The sequence below is a fragment of the Podarcis vaucheri genome, assembly GCF_965113315.1.
Source record: "Podarcis vaucheri genome assembly, chromosome: 6".
Lineage (NCBI taxonomy): Eukaryota > Metazoa > Chordata > Lepidosauria > Squamata > Lacertidae > Podarcis > Podarcis vaucheri.
Window position 1 is genome coordinate 73,552,427 of NC_138764.1, and position 26,741 is coordinate 73,579,167.

The 26,741-nt window shown below is 44.2% G+C and overlaps 1 protein-coding gene across 1 annotated transcript; it reads right to left on the reverse strand.

Moving 5' to 3' along the window:
* Positions 1-313: 313 nt before the first annotated feature.
* On the reverse strand, positions 314-16,695 carry TNNI1 (troponin I1, slow skeletal type). The gene is made up of 8 exons (XM_082227462.1): positions 16,554-16,695; positions 11,778-11,812; positions 8,868-8,909; positions 7,417-7,548; positions 6,675-6,764; positions 5,726-5,902; positions 3,601-3,711; positions 314-936 (listed from the first exon to the last, which is right to left on the reverse strand). The coding sequence occupies exons 4-7, from the start codon at positions 7,540-7,542 to the stop codon at positions 3,604-3,606; spliced, it is 501 nt and encodes a 166-aa protein (XP_082083588.1). The 5' UTR covers positions 7,543-7,548; positions 8,868-8,909; positions 11,778-11,812; positions 16,554-16,695; the 3' UTR covers positions 314-936; positions 3,601-3,603.
* Between the last annotated feature and the right edge of the window lie 10,046 nt (positions 16,696-26,741).

The window sequence follows — 26,741 nt, forward strand, 5'->3', positions numbered from 1 at the left end:
ATATTCTACAGAGCTGCTCTCCGAGTCGTTTATGCTCTGCTATACTCTGCTGTGTGATGACTGTCTTCTTGTTGGAGTGAATCCGGTGCTCACAACTCTAAGCTGTGAGTCCACAGCACTTTGACCTGTTCCTGTGCAGAAGGTGGTCTGCTACCCAGCTTGCCTAGCCCAGTCGGGGCTGAAGTGGATGAGTCCAGTTGGTGGCACTGGCTCAAGGGCGATCATAAACCTCATGATCTCGCAAGCAACAACTCAATCCACCCACCATTATGTATGGCATTCAAGGAAACTAGAAAGAAACACATTCTGTGTATTCGTTCTCAGTGCTGCTGTGTTGTTGTTTTTAATGTACAGAGAGAAACAATGTTTGCATCCCCCCAAACTGCATGTATCAGAAGAGTCAGCATGGAGAGGACAGGGGGACTTTTTGATTGAGAAAGACAGAGCACCAAAGCTTCCCAAGCAATGACATTAACAGCATTCAGTCAGTAAGTTATAGCCTCAGTAGAGCCCTCTGTATGGTCAAAAGATTTGTGCAGGATGATCATCTATGATACAAGATCCTCTTTCCTTTTGCACTTTACAGAGTCATAATCTTAGACCTGGCATGCCTCTCCCTCTGCCCCTAAGAGAATGCAAAATGCCAAGGATATGGCCTTGGAGGGAAGACTGCAGTGCAAGATCATTGCAATAGTCATCATCAGGACTCCTGCTAGCAAGATGCTGGGTGCTTCCACAGGAAGCCCGATGGGCTCATGAAGGGCTGAGAGGGCATGAAGTGCAAAGTCATAGTGATCTTTTAATAATGTCTGTACATGCAGCGACTCTACAGCTAATGCAGGAAGATGAGGCAAGACGAGGGAGCACGGGGCAGGGGGGAGGAAAGAAAGAGGTGCAGGCACTGTGGGACAGGATCTTCATCTTTCCATGCAGGCCCTGGAAAAGAATGGAAAGCAATTGTTCAATTAAACTGGAGTTGGCCTCACTTACAGTGATCACACAGGCACTGTCGCGATCCTTGAAGCCTTTCCTTTGCACAAACAGCAGTGTTTAATAACAAACATTCCAAGCAAAATAAAATAACTTCAGTAACAATAAAATAAAATAAAATGCCCATCATGGTTGGACTAAGTAGCCAACACTAGGTGACTGCTGAGCGAGGACCAAAGACTAAGGAATAACGATCATTACACCCACGCTTTCTATGGCCACTGCTTTCTGCACTGCTGTACCACCCAGGTGCAAACTATGCTGTGTTATTGTCAACTCTGACAGCAGAATTTCTGCTCTTCTTGTGCCAAATTTTTAATGACTGAGCGCATTTATACAGGCAATGTGTCACTGGATCCCATCACTTGGCACTGTATTACATGTCTGTCTGCACCAAGAGCATCATGTGATGACTCCAACTGTGAGGAACTAAAACAACAATAACAACAACAGTAGGCTAACTAGTGCTCATTCCATCAGGCTACCTTAACTGTTTCAATCCCAGCTGGTCCTAAGTGTTGCCCCTTCCTGCACATCCTTTTTTTCCTTTTGTGCCATGTCTTTTAGCTTGTAAGCCTGTAGGAAAGGACTGTCTTGCTACTGATCTTGTAAGCTCCTTTGGGATGCTTTTTGGATGAAGAGTGGGGTAAAATGCTTTAAATAAAAGGAAAGACAAATCTGGACCAACAGGAGCCTACTGGAAGGGGCAGCAGCAGGAAGTGGATAGGAGGAATGATAGTTGGGTTACACACAGTCATCTCACCAGCCAGGTTTTAGCTGAATGAGAATGGAATATTTTCCCCGCCTTAAGTATGAGCTGGCGGCTATGTATCCCTTCTCACAAAAATCAGAATTCAACATAAAGGCTTTGGAAGATGGTGGGACATGAGGAGAATGTGGTCAGATTAAGTATTCAGGCTTCTTTTTGCAGTCCACACTGGTTTTCTTCATTTGCCAGCCTTAGTCCTGTTTACTCTTCCACATCTTTAGTATGGGAACGAGAGCTGAGCATGTGGTGCAGTGATAGCTCTCTACATTGTATAAAGAGAAGCGACTGCTGGACTGGTGATACAGATGATTTTCAGGACTTGATCCTGAATCGTACAACAACCTCCAGTACAGTCTCTAAGGCAGGGGTAGCCAATGTGGTGCCCTCCAGCTCTCATCATCACTGACCTTTGGCCATACTAGCCAGGGATGATGGAAGTTGGAGCCCAACAACATATGTAGGAAAAGAGGATGCAGCAGTGAGCACCATTCCTATTTTGTGGAACTGGTTAGGAAGCCAGCTGACTGACTGGTTCTAATGCAACTCAGTGAGGTTTGGATCACTGTTTCTGACACTGAATGGCATGCAGAAAATATGAAATAATTAAAAGCTTTGTGTCTGGACAGATATTTCAGAGATTCAAAAGTTGTTTCCCGTCATTATCTCAGAGACAACGATTCAGTGCCCTGATTGGTATGTCCATAAGTCTATCAGCAAGTCAACTTTCTGAGTCCCGGTTGGCATCTTAATAGGGCACTTTCATGTTCAGGCTTGTAAACATTGTGGCAGGTATCATACCTCCTGTTTCCAAAGCTGTGAAGCTTCCACTATATTTTTTATTATTGTTGTGAGATGCAAAGCGGCTTGTAGATCTGCAATGGGGAATCTGTGATGAACACCCTCAAGAAGTTGTTGCACTCCCAACTCCCATAATCTGTAGTCAGCATGGCCAATGGTCAGGGATAGGGATGGGGAGGAAATTTGATTCACTTCACATTGAAAGCCAAATTTATCAATTCACACTCTCTGAAACAGTTTTGAGAACGGAAACACAGCCATCCTCCAAAATCCGCACTTATTTGGCTTTTGCAGTGCAGTTCTCCGACCAAACAAAAATGTATATGTTAGGGGGAAATGTGCATGACAATGAACAGTGAAAATAACATACAAAAAGACACTATATTAGGAGAAACTGCTTGCAAAATGTGTACATTAATCAAAACTGCAAAATATGTACATTAATCAAAACTGCATGCAAAATGTTTTTATTGGAATTTTATAGAAATTCTCACTAAAATGCGGAAGCGGCTTCTGGGGGATTTTTTTTTTAATGCAATTTTCTGCATAAATGTGGAAGAACCCAAAAGAAACAAAATTTACAGATCCTTCCAACCCTATTCAGGGATTATTGGAGTTGTAATCGAGCCCTACCTGGCAGGCTACAGGTACCCTATCCCTGACATATACTATCTAGTGTGTGCCCCCCAAATAAGTTTGTACCTGTTTTACATAAACAGGCAGTAGTTATTAAAGAGGAAAGAAAGAAAGAAAGAAAGAAAGAAAGAAAGAAAGAAAGAAAGAAAGAAAGAAAGAAAGAAAGAAGGCACGGCCTAAACTTCCACTACTGAATTGAACTCAGCGGAGCCAGGAAAATGGTGCTGCTTGTATCTCTATGATACAATGGTTCAGTTGCCCAACATTGCCCATTGAGTGGCTTCTGCATTCAAGGAAGTATCAGTCAGGATTCGTGATGATGCTGAGACTGGAACCCTTTACAAATGATAGCAAAATTGTTGTGGACAGTAAACTAAATATATAGGAGTAAATTAAGACTGTCATACTTCTCACTGTCCTGTTGGAGCTTTGGCAGCATCGAACATTTTCTTCCTGCCTTCCATTCCTGACATGGCCTCCACATTCTTACGCCAGTCACCCACTTCTACAGGACGCTCCTGTAAAGAAACCAGGAAGCTTACCTTAGTACCATGAGAACAGAATAGTAAGGGTGAATTCAGAGCACCAGAGCTGTATGTGTATTGTGTGATCCCACCTTAACCACCAATTAAGTGCAGTATGGTGCACGGACTTTGGCATCTTGAGAACTCATTTCAAACTCATTTCTAGTCCTCATGGCTGTGAAGGTGAAGGTGAAGGTGAAGGTGAAAGTGGGTGGGCAGTGCCCATGGCATCTCAGAATTCAGAGGGAAAAGATTAGGCAGAATTTTTAAAGGCCGTGAGTTGGGACTTTGCATTCTGCATTATAACATCTTGCCTTTCTCCAACAACTGGAAGAGGAAGTTGTCCAAATTGGCTTGGGTGTGTGTACACATATCACAGAATCCAGTGCAAATGAACTTTTGAATGAATGAAATTCACACATACTCAACTCTATGAGGACTATGCCTCCTCCTTGCCCACTGGCAACCCATCATGAGCAGACATTGCCATTAAAGGTTTGCATGCTGTATAAAATGTGTTTGTACAGACGTTCAGAAAGTCTAATCCTGAGTTTTGCCCTCTTAAGGTGGAAGCCAATAATATCAAGCTGGCCAAATATAATCACAGCCAAACATGGAGTTTTAAGTTGATGTTTTAATCATTGTTTTGCTAAGGTTTTCATTGTTTTAAGTTGGTTGTTGTTTCATTGTGCATTATATATTTTATGGTTATCTGTAATCTGCCTTATGAGGGCCACACCTGATGAGGTAGCCTAAATATAAAACAAAGAGGCCAGGCTCATCACAAACATGCACTGACCACCACATTTTTCCAGCATGCCCCACTGCATGCAGAAAACATTATCTAAACCAGCTTTTCCAAGCCTGATAGCCTCCAGATGTATTTGACTACAACTCCCATCAGCCCCAGCCATCATGGCCAATGGTCAGGAGAGATGGGAGCTATAGGCCAGAATATCTGAAGGCTACCAAGTTGGGTGAAGCTGATATCAGGCTCCCTTCAGGCTGGGAAGCAACACACACAGGCTCCTTGTATGGCTACCACACCCTTAGATGTTTGGAAAGAGAGACCCACACTGGTGTTCAGGGAGCTTAGCATGCTCTGTTAACCATGGGATACTTTGAGTATCAGGTTCAAGGCATCTTCTGAGCCTAAATGGCATTGTGCCAGAGTTTGGGCTAGTGTTTGGCAGGCACACCAGAGTCTGGGCCAGCTCCTTATCAGGAATTTACCCCATGCTGACATTTTTTCAGATCTGAATGACTTTATGAGTAATAAAGACAAAGAGTCAGAACATTAAAATTTTCTTCCTCCATATGCAAGCTTGCAAAACACACTGTATGTGTAGTGAGCTCCTCTACTTATTATGAAATAGTTTCTGTTAACTACTGATATTGGGAAAGCTAATATTCAAAACAGATCCCCATATGCTGGCCCAAGCAGTGATTTTTCCTCCTAAGAAAAGCAAAGTGTGAAGACTTTCAGCTTACATGAAGGCTACTTACAAATGTTCCCATCGTGATAGGGATCACTTGGTGTGGGAAGACCTGGGTTCAGCAGCCTTCATCCATGATTTCAGCCATTCAATATGTGTGCAGCTGCCACAAATGAACTATTTCAAAAGTGCTTAGCACAACTCAAACAGCTAAATCAATCATGAACTGTCTTGACCGCGAGTCAAAACAAGACATAGTAGAAAGGTCAACATGAGTAGATGTACAGACTACAGATAATGAGCAGCTCAAATAAACCATCTCCCACAGAGGTGTCTGGCCATGTGTCAAGATTGAGAAAGCCTGGCCTCAGTTTTCCATGCTCTGGTGTCCTCCAATTTGGACTATTTGAATGTGCTCCATGTGGGACTTCTTTAGCAACTGCTCCCTTCAATTTGAATGGTTGGGAATATCCAAAGGATAGCATTATCATGCTATCATGCAGCCAGTTGAAAGAAGGTCAGCACACAGGTAAACCTTTCCTCCACAATCACTTTAAGAAGCAACCACTGACCTTCTCAGTGTCCTCCTTTTTGACAGACTTGAGGTTGGCTCTCAAGTCCATGGATACTTTGTGCTTAGAGCCAAGCAGAGCCCTAAGCATAGCGTCAGCAGAGACACGGACTCTCCGCAAGGGAGGGCGTTTGAATTTCCCCCGAAGGTCAAGCACCTTCAGTTTCAGGTCTTTAATCTGCAGAACAGGAGATCAGAAAAGAAGCCTCATAAAGTCATCAATGGGCATGCAAGACCTAAGGTTAAGTTGGTCAAGCCTTTTTTTCTAAACAGGAAGGAGTTCGTGTAATCTGACTATCTTTCTCTGCTGCAGGTATGGATGCTCTGGGAATCCCCTAGTGCTAACAGTGAGCGCTCACACCTTCCTTTGTGGGTGTCCTTTGCGGGACTGCGCGCAGCACCCTGGGTCACATGGGACGCACCAGCTGGTTGGGCTGGCCCGCCTCCCGCCAAACCTCAGTTAACCAATCAGCTCTGCTGGGAGGCAGGGCCAGTTGCATAAATAGGAGGTGGAGCCGGCAGCAAACATGCAGTCGGCTCCAGAGAGGCATTCCTGGCGGCAGTTTCACACCTGAATCTTTTGCCATGATAAAAAAAATAGAAAAAGCACACTGGGTCTCCTTTTCCCACTATCTTTGTGCGCTTTATTAAGCAGCTCCTGCACCAGGAACATCAAACCTGAGAATGTCAGGAGAGCTTCTGCGTGGTGAAAAACTAGAACACATGATCAGCCTAAGGCCTTCATTAATATATATATATATATTCCAGAATGATTATAGATGTTCCAGGAGGTTGTGAATTTTCCTATTTTCAGTTCAAACCAGAGATTTCCACCTCCATTCTCTCAGGCCTAACTGCCCTAAGAACCAGGTCCTGAGCCCAAGAGTACAACAATGCACATTGACTGTTATATTGTGAAGATTGCAGCAGATGTCATTTTGTTTTCTTACCTCCCGCATGTTGTGGTTACATTTTGCTTCAATGTCATATCGCTCCTCATCCACAACATCCACTTTCTCATGTAGCTCTCTGCACAGATCCTAGAGAGAGAGGTTAAAAGGAAAAGTGGTGAGCCGGCATTTTTCTCCAGGACTAGTTTTGATAGATCTAGTACCCAAGAAGGCATTTCTTTTTCCTTCTTATCTGGAAGATATGGTGTATTTTTGTCAAGGGGGGGGAAGACTCTCAACAGCAAATTTGACAAAGAAAGAAAAAGAAACCAGACGAAAATAAAAATAAAACATCAGCTGACATTAATAGTACAACAACCGTCAATACAAACCATCTCAGTTTAAACATATAAATTGATATATTCCACTTGAGACAGTTCCTTTAAGCACTTCAAACCTCAAGTCTAAATAAGAACATCTCCAGTGTGAAGGAAGAGACTTCTTATCGACCTCTGGCTGCATCTATACAGTTATTTTTAAAATGCTCTATAAATGCTGGGGTGGAAAATTTCATATAGTTCCAATTTCAGCTCTGCAACACCATCTGGTGTCACAGTGTTATAATGCATTTTTAACGTTTTATTTTTACTAATGTAGCTGAGTCCAAAGGCAAAAAAATACAGCACAAGCTGGAGACCTAACTCCTAGTATGGCTCATCAGAGCTCCATAATGCTCAACAACATCAGGAAGTCTTCAGAAGCCACCTTTACTTCCACACAGCTCCCTCAACCAAGAGAGTACCTGGAGTTGGGCAAACGAAAGTCCGCTGGTCCGCAGAGGTGTGACCCTCTCTGCCAAATACCTTTCCTTTTCTCCTTGTTTGTCCACTTGCTCTTGTTCCCACTGTTCTTTAGCTTTAGCCAGCATCAAACTCTGAGACAAAGAAGTCAAAGCATTTGAAATTTGCAGGCTTTGAGGTTTTGTTTCTCTTTCCCCCACCAACGCCCCCCCTCCCCTGCTCTATTGGCTGCCTGTTTATTTTTGAAGGCATGGAGGCTGCAGTAGTTGGTGTGATGGTCGGTAAGGCATTGAATGTTTATAGCTCAGGATGAGAGCCTGTGCAGTCAGAATACTGATGAGATAAAGTTCTTCACTGCGGTTCAGAGGGAGAGTCTTATTGGCACACAGCTCCCCCACCCCATTTGGGAAGTGGAGTAGGAGATTCATCTTATTATGATTCCAGGAGGTCTGCCCAGCTGCCTTTGTCATACAAAGTGACTGGCCGGGATTTTGTACTAAGGGATAAGGATGACTGTGTGTTTGTTTACAGGGAACCAGGCAGAGGGCTTTCCCAGTAGTGGCGCCCGCCCTGTGGAATGCCCTCCCATCAGATGTCAAGAAAATAAGCAACAGACTTTTAGAAGACATCTGAAGGCAGCCCTGTTTAGGGAAGTTTTTAATGTTTGATGTTTTATCCCTTTATTTTTATTATTATTAATATTCTGTTGGGAGCCGCCCAGTGTGACTGGGGAAACCCAGCCAGATGGGCGGGGTATAAATAAATTATTATTATTAGTAGTAGTAGTAGTATTTGTGGGTGTTACTAATTGATAGTATAATGTTTATTTCAATAGGTTGTTACTTGATTATTATTGTATTGTACAGTGGTACCTCGGGTTAAGAACTCGTTCCGGAGGTCCGTTCTTAACCTGAAACTGTTCTTAACCTGAAGCACCACTTTAGCTAATGGGGCCTCCTGCTGCCGCCGAGCCACCGGAGCACGATTTCTGTTCTCATCCTGAAGCAAAGTTCTTAACCCAAGGTACTATTTCTGGATTAGCAGAGTCTGTAACCTGAAGTGTATGTAACCCGAGGTACCACTGTATTTGTTTTCTGTTTTGTACATTGCTTTGATATTCTTTTGTCTTGTATTTAATTTCCAGCTTTTACATCACTTTGAGATTTTTTAAAATTAAGACAAGTTCTAAATAAAAGAAAAGGACAAGAAGAGGGATCCTTCAAAACATCATATATTTTTTTAAATCAGTGCTACCATATTTTCTGAGATGTGAGTTCTATCATAGGTCAATGCAAACATCTCATAGGCTTCCCCTACAATGCACAAGGTGGAATTCCTACACAATCCCCAACATTTGCTTAGGATAGCTTCTCTTGTGTGCAGCTCACTTTAACAAAAGCACTGTAGCTGGTTTGCGACCTCTGTGAGGATCTAGGATCGCATCCCGACTCACCTTCAAAAGGAGTTTGCGTGAGGCTGTGATTTTGGATTTCCTCTGAGGGAGAAAGACGAATATGTAAATAAAGGGAAACCACTTTAAAGCAAATACATTATGCAATCAGTTGCAGAGTTGCACAGAAAAATAAAAAAGAATCCAGGAGCAACACTTACCTCCCTGCAGAAGTTCATTTGGATGGAGGAATAAAGACAGGAGAAAGCAGAATGAATATGACGAATATAAACTTCTGCTCAAGAGAAGAATAGAATTGCTACTGTATGGAAAAGTAAACCCATCACACCTCTACTCCCCACTAATCCAGAGATTTCCAGAAGAAGTTGGAATTTTCCTACCCTCCCTATGCTGTATTTTGGGTCACAAATTGTTTTGGAAAGTGTAGATTTGGAATGTTCACCTCAAAATGTGAATCAAACTGAATTCCCACCCTCATCCCTAGTGAGAAGACCTTATCTGGGAATATGGCTGTTTTGCTTTCATTTAGACAAGTGATTTAGATGATATACAGTATTTCTCTACAGTTCAGCTGTTCTTGGACCCAAATTAAACACGGCACATTCTCACAGGGTTTTCCATAAAAGAGACGCATCCTATTTTATACGTTGACATAGATGTCCACAGCTGTTCTCAAACCTAGAGACCCCCACTTTATGGTCACATCTACTAGTGGGATCATGGATTAGTTGTCAGTGGGCGAGCTGTGCTACTCTTCCAGTAGTGACATCCCTGAAACAAAAGGGCTGAATGGACTGGCTAGCTCCAGCCTAAGGGGAGGAGAAAAGGCACAATTCCTTTGGCAAATCCCATTTTAGAACCGTGCCTCTAAGCCTGGGAAGTGTAGGTTCTTCTCTGCCATCTAGTGGCTGATTTGTAGAAGTGGTTTGTGATTCTAACTAATGCTCTCAAAACTCAAAATTCTCTTTTATAAGTAAACTCGCTAGGCAGCCTCTGAATATTTGCTATTCAACCAATGATCACTGAGTTCAAAATTTCATATCTTACCCTTGATATCTGACTGTATTTGACATGCAATGGCGTTTTGAATTTGGCAGTATTGGAAACTAATGCCTGATAGCTATTATTTCAGACTTTCTACCTTTGGGGAATACTTTCCTCTTTATATTCTCTGTGGTTAGACTGATATCAAACCTTTAAAGCACTCTTATACCACTTCAACAATGATGGCTGCCCCCAAAGAATCCTGGGAACTGTAATTCGTCAAGGGTCCTGACGAATCCCCAGCATCCTTAACTAACTCTATTTCCCATGATCCTTTGTGGCGAATATATGGCTGTTGAAGCGGTATATGTGAGCTTTAAATGTAGGATGTGACCTACAAGAGAACCTTTGAACTTCGCGGAGAAATTAAGAGGCATGCTCAGTTCACACTAGACAGTGTTTGAGGACACTATTGCCCACTGCAACATGATAGTGCGCCCTGGCTTATGTCTGAGCTGACATGCATAGGATTGCACTAGAGCAAATCTTGATATGGCACTGGTCATAGGATTGCTACTGAAAGCAGTAGCCCTGTATCGCGTTCTGTTTTCCTCCCATTGGTCAACTCTCCTTGTTTCCTCACTATGATACAGGTGAACCTATGATACAGGTTCATGTTTCTCTTGGGTTATCAACTTTGCAGATCCTTGGTCACATGTGCAAACTGTAGAAACTGTGATGTACACACACCACACTGATGCACATCCCTCAGACATGTATGCAACCATATACCACAACTGCACACAGATGCAACCCCCCCACACACACATATGCATGCACGCATACACACCCACACCCTGCTAGCAATTCGGCTTGGGAAAATAATTTCTGCATTTTTCAACTCAAATTTGGGGCAGTGGGCATCTTCTTGGAGTGCACAGCTGGGTAAAGGTAAAGGTAAAGGTACCCCTGCCCGAACGGGCCAGTCTTGACAGACTCTAGGGTTTGTGCGCCCATCTCACATCTATAGGCCGGGGGCCAGCGCTGTCCGGAGACACTTCCGGGTCACGTGGCCAGCGTGACAAAGCTGCATCTGGCGAGCCAGCGCAGCACACGGAACGCCGTTTACCTTCCCGCTGGTAAGCGGTACCTATTTATCTACTTGCACCCGGGGGTGCTTTCGAACTGCTAGGTTGGCAGGCGCTGGGACCGAGCAGCGGGAGTGCACCCCGCCGCGGGGATTCAAACCACCGACCATGCGATCGGCAAGCCCTAGGCGCTGAGGCTTTTACCCACAGCGCCACCCGCGTCCCTTGGGCACAGCTGGGTAGCCAACAGCAAATCTTCCCTCCTTAGCTCTCCAAGAAGATCACTCCCCAACCCCACAACCAGGGGTGCCAAACTGAATAAAATATTGTGGGGCGCCCAGGTAAACCCCGCCCTGCATAATCGATCACACGACACAATGCAGACACACCATTTGAATGGGAATGCCCATCAACTTTTTATTGTGGGGGCCGAAGCCCGCACGGCTCCTAGGAGTTGGCTCCTATGCCCACAACTATTAGGCTTGAAAAATGCCTCCTATGGAAGCCAATGGAAGATTTCGTTCACTCTCATTGCAGCAGGGAAGGAGCAATTGGAGGCTGCTGTTGGGGTGGGAAGTATTAACCATTGCTTCACCAGTTTGGTTGCCCAAAACTGCCCTTCCCTTGTGGCAATTAGGCTTGAAAAAAGCCTTCTGTTTGGCTAAAATAGAAGGCTTCTTTCAAGCCTACTGACATCTTTTTCAGCAGCATTCCTCAGGACAAGTCTCCCAAATCTAGTTCCGCTCTAAGTACCAGATGTCATGCATGAGTTAATTTAGGCCAAAGTCAGAAGAGGAATCCAGGAAACAAGATCCAAACTAAATGTAAATAGAGGGCACCTCAAGTGGCAGCAGGCAGACGTGGTTGTTGTTTATCTTACTTACTGTTCAGGCATCGTGCAATTGAATTGTGTGCCTACAATTTGAAAGAAAAAAAATCAGCAATAAAGAATGAAACTGAAACCTAAGCTTTGAACACCAGCACAAGTTCAGGGTCAACCCTACATACATACAAACATCATTTTATTTGCATGTTGCCATTCCATAGTTCAAACCATGTTCAAGGTGGCTTATAACATGAAAAAATACGTAGTGCCTACATAACAAAAGTAGTCATAAACAATAAATAAAACATCAAAATACCAAAAGCAAGTTGAACAATTTGCGCATATATTATAATAAGATCTACAATAAAGATACAGAAAATTAATGCCAATAACAGCAACAACCCCTTAACAAAAACCCCTAAACAATACCCCAGCCCAAGAGCCTATTTGGTAGCCTCAGCTTTTGTAGCTGGAGTCAGTCCGGGCCCCACCCTCCAGGTGCAAAAAGGCCTACAAGGCAGGGAGCAGTTTCTCCAGGACTCACAACCAAGGTGGCCTCTGCCCTCTTCAGCAGCCTCAGCTTTTGTAGCTGGAGTACGTCAGGGCACCACCGGCCCAGGGCCTACCCATAAGACAGAGTGAGATGGACAGCTCAAGTGGTGGATGCTGGTAGGATGCATCTAGCTGTGGGGTGGACCAGAGGTGTGAGTGCCACACAGCCTCCCCAAAGCTAACCCTTCCACCTTCAGATGAGGTGGTAGACCTGCATCGTCTGTGTAGAAGTAAGATTTATCTGTCAGTCCAGTCAGCTTCTGTATGTGGAAGTGTGTGTGTGTGTGTGTGTGTGTGTGTGTGTGTACGCACACCATCTTGCAAAACGGCCTCAGGCATTTCGAAAAGGCAGGTTTTGAATAACAACAATCTGTTGAAGCAGCAATTAAGCTTCCAATGTGTTTATATAATGTTTAATCTCTTGGTAATCAATAACACTAGAATCAGAGAATCAGAGACCCCAAGGGTCTAACCCCCCAGTCCAACCCCCTGATATACAGGAATCTTTGTTTGTAGTGTTTCTGCAAAACTTTATGGCGCTAAGCCAATGATAAAACTGCAGAGTGCCAGTGAGTCCAGACCTCATTATTCTGTCTAGAGATCAGGCATCCCCAACCTGTGGCCCTCCTGATGTTTTGGCCTACAACTCCCATGATCCCTAGCTAACAGGACCAGTGGGCAGGGATGATGGGAATTGTAGTCCAAAACATCTGGAGGGCCAAAGGTTGGGGATGCCTGTTCTAGATGGCTAGAGATGATGAGGATACTTTCCCCCTACAGGTGCTGCCTGGTGCTGCTACCCCAAATCCAAAGAGTAGTCACAGACTCACATAACCTAATTGTACCTATTTGGTCCTACCTTTTAAATATCAGGTCGTGCACACTCTGTATATTGTGTATCCATGGAACAGCATTTAGACTATATGGATGGCTTGTTCCAATTAACTCCTGGTAAAATCATTCCACCAGTTATTAGAGGCCCGCTAACTGAAGATGCAGTGAGAGATTTTACTTTCTTGGGCTCCATGATCAGTGCAGATGGTGACAGCAGTCACAAAATTAAAAGACGCCTGCTCCTTGGGAGAAAAGCGATGGCAAACCTAGACAGCGTCTTAAAAAGCAGAGACATCACCTTGCCAAAAAAAGGTCCATATAGTTAAAGCTATGGTTTTCCCAGTAGTGATGTATGGAAGTGAGAGTTGGACCATAAAGAAGGCTGATCGCCGAAGAATTGATGCTTTTGAATTATGGTGCTGGAGGAGACTCTTGAGAGTCTCATGGACTGCAAGAAGATCTAACGTATCCATTCTTAAGGAAATCAGCTCTGAGTGCTCACTGGAAGGACAGATCGTGAAGCTGAAGCTCCAATACTTTGGCCACCTCATGAGAAGAGAAGACTCCCTGGAAAAGACCCTGATGTTGGGAAAGATGGAGGGCACAAGAAGAAGGGGACGACAGAGGACAAGATGCCTGGACAGTGTTCTCGAAGCTACAAACATGAGTCTGACCAAACTGCGGAAGGCAGTAGAAGACAGGAGTGCCTGGTGTGCTCTGGTCCATGGGGTCACGAAGAGTCGGACACGACTAAACGACTAAACAACAACAACAACAAACTGAAGATGCAAAAAATAATAATAAATACAATTGTCCCACACAAGGTGCTAAGAAAAATGAGGGCCTAGGCCAGTGTTTCCCAAACGTTTTTGGGCAACGGCACACCTGTTTACTGAAAAAAAATCTCGCAGCACACCACCATTAAAGCCCCGCCCCGTGACGTCAGCGCGCAGCGTCACGCCGGGAGGGACGCACAAAAGTGAAAGTTTTTTCCCTCGGCAGCTCCTCTCAGCTGCGCTCAATCCGCCTCGGAGCGCAGGAGCGATGCCTCTCTCTGGCTCTCCCTCCGCGCAGGCTGAGGGAGGGAGGGAAGGGCGCGTGTGACCCGTCTCTGCTGGGAGACCAAACCCAGCGAGGCAGAGTCGCGCGGAGGCGCCCAGGCAGCGCTGCCGGCTGCGAGAAGGAGCGCCAGGCAGCAGCAGGAGGCGCGGCCTCTCCTCGCCGCCGCCGCCCCGCCTCTCGCCGCCCGACTCGCCCGCCTCCCTCCAGGTATCTCGCGGCACACCAGCCGATGTCTCACGGCACACTCGTGTGCCGCGGAACACCGGTTGGGAAACACTGGCCTAGGCAACCCAGGTGACCTTTTTCTACCTCTGCTTAGGCATTTCCCATGCTATTCCAAGCTGAATCATCTAAATGTGTAAGAGGCAGGGAGAAGCAGTAGACACAAGACAGCCTAGCATCTGATCAAATTAGAGACTTCTGCTCAAGATGGAGCATTACTCTCCCAGAACGTGTCTGATAGCCAGCACACCTCTATTGTTTACTTTTTTGGACCTTCTGCTGCCATGGAGAGAGATACTAGCAAAGCTGTGATGTACAGGAGGTCAGCCTCAAATTAAGGGAGCAAGAAATTCCATAGACAGGAGGGTGTGCCATGTCAAGCGTATCTACAATTCAGCAACTTGGCTTCAAGGGTTTAGCTACTTCTCGAATGCTAATTACCCACAACCCGTCTCAGTTCCTCAATTTTTACAAAATTATTTCTGTTGACTAATACTTTGGAGGGTAAGATAAGGAAGTTCCCCAGAGGGATCAAGTATGTGAAAATCCAAGTCTTAAAATACATGAGCCTTAGATAAATGCCCACATTCAAATTTCAAATGTCTTTTTTAAAAAAATAAAAATTCAATTCAAATTCACAATGCTTTTTTTTTTATTTCACTTTTGCATTCCCTTAAGAAGCTGGTTTACACTCAGATTATTCGAAGCTTTCCTGCATCTGAGCAACTTTATAGGTAGCATAATAGATTTTAGAGCTCCAAAATTCCCTGCAGCGTACTAGCTCCGAAACCATTCTAAATAAATGTAAAGTAAATGTAAAAAGGAGAATTTGATTGTAGTGAAACCCATGGTTCACAGGATTCCTTTGAAGGTGGCTTTGAATATTGTAGTATTTCTAATACTGCTGCATACTTGGTGATATCATAATTTTGCATCCATAATTTGACCATAGAATTTCTTTTGTTCAGCTGCAAAAGCCTCATTTTCATTCCTACCCTCTAAATGGCTTGACACCGCTTTGATAGCTCATATATATGCCTGCTTTTTGCTTGGCAGCTTCTACCTTTAAGTCATTCAGCGCATCCGTGCAGCCCATGTCTTCCACAAATAGGATATCTATTCATAAGAACATATGAAAGGTACTCCCGTCTCAGACCCAGTGCCCATCTAGTCTAGCATCCTATTCTTACAGTGGCCAACCAGATGTCTGTGAGAAACCCACTGGCAGGAGTTGAGCACGGCAGCATTCTTCCCACTTGTGATTCGTAGCTATTGATAGCCTCATGCTCCATAAATGTCACTTGGGAAAAGGTATGGAACTTGTGGAACACACATCTGTGACTGGATCATTTTGCTCTTTCAAATGAATTATCCCAGTGCTCTCCGTATCACTATGGATGGCATTCAGAAACAGTTCTTCCAGTTTAGTTTCTGGTAGGCAAATTACCCTGGCATAAGCAAAGTTCTCTCGAAGTTCTGTTGGGAGTCAGCAGATTTCTTTGACACCACCATGGTGTTAACAAAATGTTAAGTATCCGCAATGAAATAGACAGAGAAGGCAACTTGAGCAAAGACTTTTATAGATGCACTCACCACAAACGGAGACATAAAAATAATTAGCATCATTTCTGCACCTGTCATCTACAAGAGAGCTGGAATTTGGTGTGGGAGAAAGTCAATTTGTTTTTTCAGAGTTCCCATTTCCCCAAGAGCCTATTGGATCCTTTTAGACACCCAGTCCCCTCGTGCAATGCCTTTTCCATCAGGGAATCTGATCACTGCCATCTGCTCTGGGGAATTTTCATAAGCATTTCTCTTCAGATCTAACGCTTCACCAACCGAAACCTGCCCTTAAGCTTCTGGCTAATCTATCTGCCTAGTATTTGCAAAGTGCTCCGAGATTGAAAAGGGGAGGAAAAAAACCCATCTCCACCAGCCTGTGTCTGCATTAGTGCCTACATGCCATTGGCACTGCAAGTGTAATTGGTTTTAATGGCAGTTGCCTGGGTGCATCCCCTACAAAGCTCATGCTCAACCAGCTGGTGTTCTCATTGCCTTGAGCAAAATAAGGTGGTGATTTCTTTCTCTGTGCTCCAACCTATAAATCAACACATGACTACCTCCCGCCCCAAGGCTAACCCTTTGATGAAAACACCTTACCTAGCGCAGTCCAGGCGGGAGGGAGGTGCTGGCTGAAGGATGGAAGATTTCAGACTGTGAGGAGATGAGGAAAGGATGGGGGTATTAAGCTGCAGCCAGACCGCAACTGGTCAGTAAAAATAGAACAGATACAGATACCCTTCTGGGACGCCTGCATTCACAGAGCAAGAGGCGATGTCTAGAGATGCAGCAGACCACACACCCACACATTGTGTATACATTACGTGCACACACTCTGCGCTGCGTACATGTTATAATGAGAGTGGGGAGGCTTTTCCAGCCTGAGGGCCTCATTCTCTCATGAGCAACGTTGCAGGGGCCACATGCCAGCAGTGGATGGGTCAGGGATATGACTCTTGCCTCCATACAGTAGGTTGCATTCTAGCTACACAAAAGTCAGAGGTTTCTAAATGCCATCCTTCTTTCTTCCAACCAGACAAGCAGGAAGCATGATTGCTGCTCAAGGCACTGAAAGTCCATGAAAGGTTATGGCCTGGAAAGATGTGCAGGAGACTTCAGGAAGCCAGAGAGACTGGAGGGCTTTTGGCCCCCAGTGTTGAGGTTCATCACACACACACACACACCATGTTATACCTTTACATTGCATCCCCTGTGTACTCTGACTAGTATACAAGGCACACATAACTTCTACTCACATACTAAAAACTCTGGACACACTGAGAACAGGAAACTGCAAGACACGGTTGATAAGAACAGTCAGTGAGTAGAAAATGAGGAGAATGGATTACTCAGTATTGGATTAATCCCCCAACTTCTAGGTTGTTCTTTTTCTCAATTTGAACCAAAGCTAAGAAAAAATGGGGGGGGGGGGAGGGAGTGGACACATCAAAACACAGCATTTCATGAGGATAAATATGGATTATACAGCTAATGTCCTGTGTGCACTGCCTCCCAAGCCAGCAAGGTGAATGTTCCAGGTGCAGAGGGGAACAAGGTTTTGATCAACAATCAAGAGGCCATAATTGATTGCTAGAAGCAGCCTTTGTTAAGGAGAACCTCAGTCCCTTCCTGCGGGGGAACTCACTCTTTTGTCTCTAAAGCGGGCAGACTAGGAGCCCCTCAGGGTGGGGAGGAGGCCCAGAGAGCTGCCTTTGCACCTGTTTCCCTGGGTATTTTTGGAGCACATATGAGGAGAACACAACTCTATAGTCCAAGGAGGACAATGCTTGGCATTTTAATCCATGTTGCTATTATGGTGCGGGCAGAGAATACAGGAAAGATATTCAAAGGCAGTGACAGGAGTGGAGAGCCCAGGGTCCTTCCCTACAACACCAACACCACCCTGTCTGAGGGTCTGGGTTTGGGTTTGCCTGCCAGACATCTGGAAATTAGCCCTCCCCACAAAAACCGACACCAGAACCAGAGGCACACAGAACGCCATCACCAATCAACCACACCAGACCCAAACCCAGACCCTCTCCACAGACATATTACAGACTCCATCCAGTAACCAAACTATATTGGCACCTCCGGATGCTGCACCCCCCTGCAATCCCTACACAGATCTGGCTGGCACAAGGCACAAAACCATAGCTCGCCCCTATACACGAAGCCAAGCCAGAGCACAACTAAATGCAGCACAGCCATCTTCTCAGAAAAACTCTTCACAAGCTCAAGAGGTCAAGACACGAAAGCTTTAGCAACTAATCTACACTTAATGACCCACCCAGTGATATTCAGAATATCACTCATGAAATCACCCAAGATATCCCTCAAGTAATTAAGGAACAAAAGAAGAAAAGGCACACTAATCTAGGAACTTCCTCTCTGCCCAGAACGTTGGAGGCTATACACCACACCCCTCAACAGTATTTATAGGAACTCAAACACCAGACTCTGCTCTGTTCCAGTAACAAGAAGCCGAAAGCACCAGCCTGAAGATGACGAGTGAGACCTCGTCGAAACGTCGCACAGACACCCCGACTCTTACACGGGAAGACACCCGAAGACACCAAAACCTGCATTCCTGTACCCGTGAAAATCTACGAAAGCATATATATATATATATATATATATATATATATATATATATATATATATAGTTGCCCACCACCCCAATCTCTGTGCAGTGTGAGACTCCAGGGGTTCCCAGAGTTCCTTTTGGAATGAGGGACAGTGGAGACTGTGGTGTCTTTATGATATATGGTTTATTTACACATATATACAAGCTGATGGAGGGGTTCACAGCATTAACACCACAAGAGGGTCTTCCTTCCCCTATAGCCACAGCCTTGGATTCAAACAGAAATCCAATGTTCCTCTGACTCTCTGCTACTTTTCTTCTGGCACACATCACTTAACTCTCAATTCTCACCTTTGTCTTTTTCTAACTACCAGCCGGTTGATGCTCACACAGACTCACTTCCTTTATTCTCCTGAATGGCCCATCACCCAGGAGGTCACCTCAACAGGGAGCTAGCCTGGCTTAGATTTTAACACTTACTGGATCCAGGGGTTGGGGGGTCTCTGTGTACAGCTTTACACCCCAAACTCATAACAATATATAAAATGGTGTTCATGGCCCTTCCCAGCCCTCTTAATTCTCACAGCAGCTCTGTGAAAGGGCTGTGAAAAAGTGCCTGGCCAACATAGCAGGGCTGTATACACTCAAGACATTTAAAGTGCATTCTCCCACCCCATAGGAGACCTGGAAGCTGTGGTTTGTTAAGGCTGCTGGGAACTGTAGCTCTGTGTGGGGTTAAACTACAGTTCCCAGGATTCTGAGGGCCAGCGGGAATGTGCTTTAAATGTATGGTGTGTACACAGCTGAAGTCTCTTTGGTCCTGACACTAGAACTTCTCACCACTAGGTGCAAATGTCTGAAGATGGAGATTGGACTCAACCCATCACTAATTCTGAAACTTCCTGGCCACTCCTTACTGTACTTGGCACCAAAGCAGAATCCTCCAATAAGATATAAGCTCCTCATTAACATGCTGGGACGAATAGAAGAGCTCATTTCTTCGCTGAATTCCACCCCTACGTTTTGTTGCTAACCAATCACAGTGCAGGAGGGACAATGGCATAGATAGATTTTAGCATGGATCTTAGCCACCAACAGCTGTGAGTTCCTGTTTTCTGATCCTTCCCACCACTTCCCTCCAGGCTATATATCTGGTGGTAATAGGCAGCTTTTTCTAACAAGTACTGGACCTGATAATAAGGACTGAGCTACAGAAGTACGTTCAATAGAGTTCCAGGGGGCTTACTCCAGGTAAATGGGTATAAAATTGCAATCAAATATAGCTGTCCTTTGTTCCTGTTGACATAAGGAGGACTTCCATTATAACTCAGCTGTTCCATTTATACTATAAAAATGTGACTGTTCATAGTTACCTTACATAGATGCCCACTAGAATTGACCTTTTCTTTTAAAAAGGAAAGTGGGCCTTGCATATATCATTTTTATTCTGGGTTTTACAGCATTCATATTTAAACACACACACACACACACACACACACACATGTTGCACCTTCTGCAACAGGTCAGGGCAAGATGAAGACAGTGCATACAGAGTGCATGGAAAACAGAGAAAGGATCTGCCTAGACAGATGAAAATTAGCCCTGGCACCTTTGCCAAGTCAGAGAATCCATTATATGAACCTCCCAGACTGTTACTCAGAACATAATACAATAAAGATCTGTTTTACAGGATGAATACAAAGCTCAGTTTGGATTATTTCATGCAGGGAGATTTGGTAGAGTTAACAAGTTTAATAGTGGAATCTGTTTCTCTGATAAATTTCATCAAAACACGGGATCTGTCTGAACGCCAGTTGCTGGTGATCAAGAGTACCTTCTTCTTAAGAGCGCCTTCTTGCAAATCCTCGCCACTGGGCAGGAAGGCAGATTTGGAAAGAGCGTTTCCTTTGGTTTGAACAAAGTGCCAAACCATGGTTTCTCGTAATGTGAACAAAATGTGAGCTCACACACTCCCACCTCCACTCATGTCCTCCTTCATTGGAGGAAGGAGGTTGATGTTGGGGGTGCCTTTGGGTGCTGAATTTCCTGTTCTGCATACTTTTAGTCAGTCTATTGCAAAAGGCATAGAAGAGTTTGGATTTGATATCCTGCTTTATCACTACCCAAAGGAATCTCAAAGCGGCTAACATTCTCCTTTCCCTTCCTCCCCCACAACAAACACTCTGTGAGGTGAGTGGGGCTGAGAGACTTCACAGAAGTGTGACTGGCCCAAGGTCACCCAGCAGCTGCGTGTGGAGGAGCAGGGATGCGAACCCGGTTCACTAGATTACGAGTCTACCGCTCTTAACCACAACACCACAGGGAAAATGTGCCAAGACTGTGCTAAAGGAGTCAGCCAACAATCAGAAACCAAGCAAGGTTGTAATCTCAGACCCATTTCCCTGGGCGCCAGTGTGGTGTAGTGGTTAGGATGGGGAAGGCCAGGGTTCAAATTCCTCACTCCTCCATGAACCTCACTGAGGTGACCTTGGGCCAGCCTAACCTGCTACACAGGATAAAATTGGGAGATGGACTACCTTAAGCTCCTTTGAGGAAAGCTGACATATATGTGATACAAATGAAGTAATAAATAGACAAACAAGCCCCATTTTAGTGAATGGGACTTACCACTGCATAGGCCTGTGTAGGATTCTGCTGTGAAATGCTGGCCCAAAGCAATAATGAAAACACTTTGAAAAATCTGTGTCTGTGGTAAATATGTGTAGTGTGCACCTAATTCTCCTAGAACCCGGGGGGTTTTCAGCTGGAACTCAATGGAACTCAGTTCCAGCACCTCTCAGGAGGACGCCATTGCCATTCTAAGAGAATAAGGGAGGCGTTCATGGTGAATCCCAGCACCTCTTTTTCTAGAAAAATAGTACTGCCTAGAACCGATTTGTTCAAGTACAAACAAAGCATACAGCTTTGCAGCCGCCTTCAAAATGATAATAATAATAATGTTCCTCATTAACATGCCGGGACGAGTAGAAGAACTCGTTTCTTTGCTGAATTCCACCCCAGTCTTTGCACAGATATTAAGCTTTAATCAGTTCTGCTGAAACCTTTATATGGCAAGGGCCTGAGTGACTCTCTGTGTTCAGCTTTTGGCCTAGTGTCAAGATTGTGGTGACGAAGCCTGCCGAGAGGTTGTCTTCAGTGCTTGGGGGAGCTGGCATCAGCAAAGATGAAATGGGCTGCCCTTGGCCGGTTGGGCCCCTCAGTCACTGGCAAGGGGGACAGGCTGTCAAACAAAGAGGCTTTGCTCATTTCATTGACATCTCCTGTTCCAGAGCCAAGTTCAAGCGTTTGTTGGGTAGAGTGGGAAGGAGGAATGAATGACAGGAGAGTCTCGTGGAGGAAACTAAGACCAAATCAGGTAAAAGGGGGCAGAGAAATTAGAACAGTGCTTTACCAAACTTTTGAACTTCAGTATGCCTCTTAAAACTAGTGTCTGGGAAATACAGGTTGGCAGAGTACTGCTTCACTCATGTCCTGCTTTCAGCTTTTCCCACAGGCATCTGGTTGGCTGCTGTGAGAATAGGATGCTGGACTAGATCGGCCATTGGCCTCATTCCTCAGACTCCTCACCCATTCTTAACTTCAAGGAGGCTTAAGAACCCCTCCTTCCCCATCTCCTAAGCCCACCAAATGCCAAACTTGCTTTTCTGCTGCATGTAAAGACCTGTGGATTAAAATTAAGTGGGGAAATAAATGAGTGGTTGATTGCAAAACTCTTATTAAAAGTGTTTTTTCTCCTGCCCTTTTATGGAAGAGATAAAGAAAAATAGACAACACTGAAATGTACAAAGCTTGGGGTGCCATCTTGGCAGGACTCCTGTGTCTTTAAAGGCTTGTCTGACAACTGTAAGACTTCAGCGAGTTCCCCCCCCCATCACTGCAGTCCCAAGCTGAAGAAAGCTATTACTATCACATGTTTATGCCTGTTATGCAGTTGCTTAAAGGTACCATGCCCCTGCAGGAGGAGGGGGCAGGCAGGAGAAGAGACTTGACTCTTCTTTGCTCTATATGGACACGTTCCAGCTTTTCTCAACTCCCTGATCCAGATCTCATAGATAAAGGTATGAGAACAGACGTTTGCTAAAAAATTTCAGCCCTGTACCTCTTGGCAGGTTAGTTTCTGGGAGAGTAGCTAAGGTCACAAGTTTTTACATCCCAAAGGTCAGGGGAGCAGATGCGTACTGAATAATGCAGTCCTCTGTATGTCTACTCAGAAGTAAATCTTAGTACAATGGAATTTTCCCCCAGGTAAGTGTGTATGCCATTGCAGTCTAAATAAATTTGTATCCCGCCCTTCTTCTATAAAGCTCTGAGTTCTTTCCGCTCTTCGATTTCATCCTCACAACAAAATTGCAAGGTAGGTTAGGCTGAGAGATGGAGACTGGCCCAGAGACTAAAACCCTCCCTCTGGGGGATCTTCCTGACTCTTGCTATTTTGTGGGTGAGACTCAATTGCAAAGGGTTGCCATTTTGCAAAAAGTAAAAACCAGGACACCGCGAAAGTTGTTGCCTAAGATCCAGGACAAAGCGCCGCCTTTCGTCAATTCCTCCCAGATGTCAATTTCACTTTTGAAATCCTGGCAATGTCTGGGGAAATCCAGACGTATGGCAGCCCTACAATTGCATACCAGCACAATTAAAGTTAGTTTTGCCACTCTTGCACAAGAAACCCACTTAAAAAAAAAAGTGGGGGGAAGAGATGGGGAAATGCAGTGGTAAAATCTTTTTTATCAAAAGGGGAAACTCCCTGCTCCGTGGGAATATTCATTCCTACAGCTTGTTCTAAAGGCCTGCGTGGTGTTTGAATACTCAGTTATGGTTGAACAAACATTATTGCTAACTGAAGCATACCCACTTGGGTGATAAGAACATTTTCTGATCAATGATTAATTTCTTCCCTATGTCTGCAGCCCTGACATGGGAATCATTCCCCCCCCCCCCCCGCAAGCATGGTGTGCCAATGCTGTGTCATGGAAACTGATTTTAATTCCTGGAAGTCGTTTACACTATCTTAATTCACATCCTCCTTCCACCTCCCCCCCCCAAAAAACAACAACCATCAAAACACCACCTTGCCTAACAAGTTGGTTGATGAGTAGACTATAATGATGCCCTCTTTTCACAGCACAAACTGATGTATGTCTACTTAGAAGTAAATCTCATTGTTTTGAATTTCACTGATCATAACTGCTCCCTCTTCTTTTATTATCTCTGCTTTCTCCTTCTTTTCCACTTTCTCCCATCTCACAGTTTTCTCAGTTCTGATCCTGATCCTAACCTTGTAAGTATGGGGATCATATTGTCAGAATCCTTGGTACACGCACTATTGTTTTGTGATGTCTAATGAATAGGTTTTCATAACCACCTCTGCTTGTCAGTGGGCAAAACTGATCCTTCAGTACTTTTTTCAGTTACAGTAATTGGTGCTGCATTATCTGATTTTAAACTGGGCCAGGTTTCCTTTGGGTCTTCCAGATTTATTTATTTGTTGCAAAAACTGCTCTTGGACAAGCATAGAGGTGTCTCAGATTTTCCCTAGCATAATGAAATGGGTGCTAAATATGAGGCTAAAAAACTCCAAGGAGAAATACAACACGCACAGAGAGAACAGTGTTTTATAACACCGCTAAAAACCTTGGAATGCATGGGATTTTAGGGCATTAAATACCTCGCAATCCTAAACATGTTACAAAAAGATAATGCACTGGAGTGTAAAACCACCACAAAGGTTATCAGAATAGTCCCATCACTGATGCCTCTGGTTTTCCAGACTACAAGAGCATGTAATGTTGTTGGCAACCATCTATCTGAGAGACATGGAAGAATGCACCTTCGGGGGTGAAGTCAAACTGTTGGAGACTTACAGCACCTGCTGTGGCTGTGGAGACCAATACAGGAGAGACATGTTTTGTTGCAGCTGGGGCAGATGAAGGTGCCTGGTTGTGCTAATGCAGATGTACCATGGGGTTTCTTTTTTCTGCGCTCCTCTCAGCAGCCATTCCTTCTCTGGTCACTGCTATGGGTGCGCAACCTGTCTTTCTCTAGGCACTCTAGGCTAGGCACTGTGGTCATCTGCAAGTGATACCCACATGGCAGGACTGATGTTGCCAGCCTTCCTGTCATGCTCGCAGACATCTTTGTCTGCCTGAATCCAGCTCCATGCAGAGGATACCCTTGGAGATCCTGCCTTTACGTTCTGTTTAGAGTTGATTAAGGATATTTCTTCCTTTTGCTTAATCAGCAATTTTGTTTTGAAAGGTTTGTGCACTTATTATGTATATTTGACAAATGTTTAAATAAACAAATTGTAAGCAGGAAGAGGGGGGGGAGAAAAGGGGGACCTGCTTGAATTCACCGGTGAACAAAATGCAGCTATTGTATTTTTCCAAACTTGTTTAACAGAAAATAAAATCCACTGTGTGACAGGTGAAAAAAATCAGACATGTAGAAAATTCTGCCTTTGCATTCATCTTATCAAGGGTTATACTTTTTCAGGTCATCAGTTTCACACATGTTCATTCTAACTCAGTCCCATCTCGTTTCTGCATCACCTTGATTTATTTTTAAACCTCACAAATAATTGCCTTATTTTTGTACACACTTATCCTAATTTTGTGTGCATCATGTCCTAAAATATTCATTCGAGGTCATTTTAACTGCAGCTTTATATGGACTTTTGGTACTTTTTTTGTCTGACAACAGTATTGCAAAGTACATGAAAAAAATATGGTTCTGGAATTGAAATATTAATAGAGAATGTGTAAAACATGCAGGGATAAGCAAGAAAATAATAATTGAATCAATTGAATAATTATTAAATTGTAACAACACAACAAGATGGAAGAAGTAAATATTGAGATCACACATGGGTGAAGGGGAGTGGGGGTATATGGGAACCTATAATATCATTTATAATATAATTTGTTAATTGCATTGTACTTACATATAGCAAAGGGAAGCCTAGAGCAATTAGATATATTTTAATTTAGGTAAGCTACATAATAGGCTTATGTTAAAAAATGAATATGGATTTTGAATTTGATGTTTGTAAATTTTTTTGGTTTTGAAATAAAAACTAAAAAAAAAGACAGTATTGCAAAATTCAGAGAAAAACTGAAAGTGGGAGCTACCTCATCCTATCCATACATTTGTCTAGGAATTGCAAATCAGGATGGTTCATTTAAGCATGTGGATTGAATGAAATCCTTGAACATCCCTAGGCTACATGGGCCGGTCTTAAGAGATATGTCTTTAAAAAGCAATGTCCCAAACCAGTCCCATGCCCCGTCCAATGTGTGTGCCCTCTCTGTTTGCGGCTCTCTTTAAACAAAGGAATCATTCAGTCATCCCTCCCAGTTGACCTTTAAAGAGGTAATAGCTACCAAAGTGAATACTGTGTGGGACATCTTTAGAAACAACAGCTGAGCTTTTGTTGCCTTTAAAGATAGCTTTCTGGAGATAATTCCTCAAATATGTCTGTCCCCCTCAACCCTTGATTGCCCCCCACCGCTATTTTACATTGCCAGCTCCAAAATGTCAAGAGAGACTGGAATGCAGCCCAGACTACAACAGCTGCTGCCAGAAAAGTCTATTGTGTTGCAGAAGAGATATTTCCTATGGATGCTTCTAAAACAAAATGAGGGTATTGCCAGGTTTTTAGCTGGAGCAAATGTCTCGTTACCTGTCTACATAGAAACTGAGCTGGCTTCCCAAACCAAGCTAGTTAGCAGACCAACTCTGCTTTACAAAGATGTCTGCAAACATGGCATGAAGCTTGGCAAAATCAACCCCACCCTGTGGGAATCCCTTGCAGATGACCGCAGACTGTCTCTGCCTGGAGACAGACAGTCAGGTTGTATATCCACAGCAGTGATCAGAGGAGGAATTACCACTGGGAGGAGCACAGAGAGAATAAATGCCAAGGTGCACCTGTAGCAGCACAACCAGACACCTTCATCAGCTGCAACAAAACATACCTGTCTCATATCACAGCCACAGCAGGCACTGTAACTCTCTGATGGTTTAACTCCACCCCCAAAGGCACACGCCTCAAATTTCAGCCACACCCTGTGTGATGCCAAAATTCAGCACTCCTGACGCCTCTCACCTTTCATTCTACATCATAGTTGCATTGCCCCCTGTGGCACCCCCAAGACTGAACTAGTTGTGTTTCTCTAAATCTACCA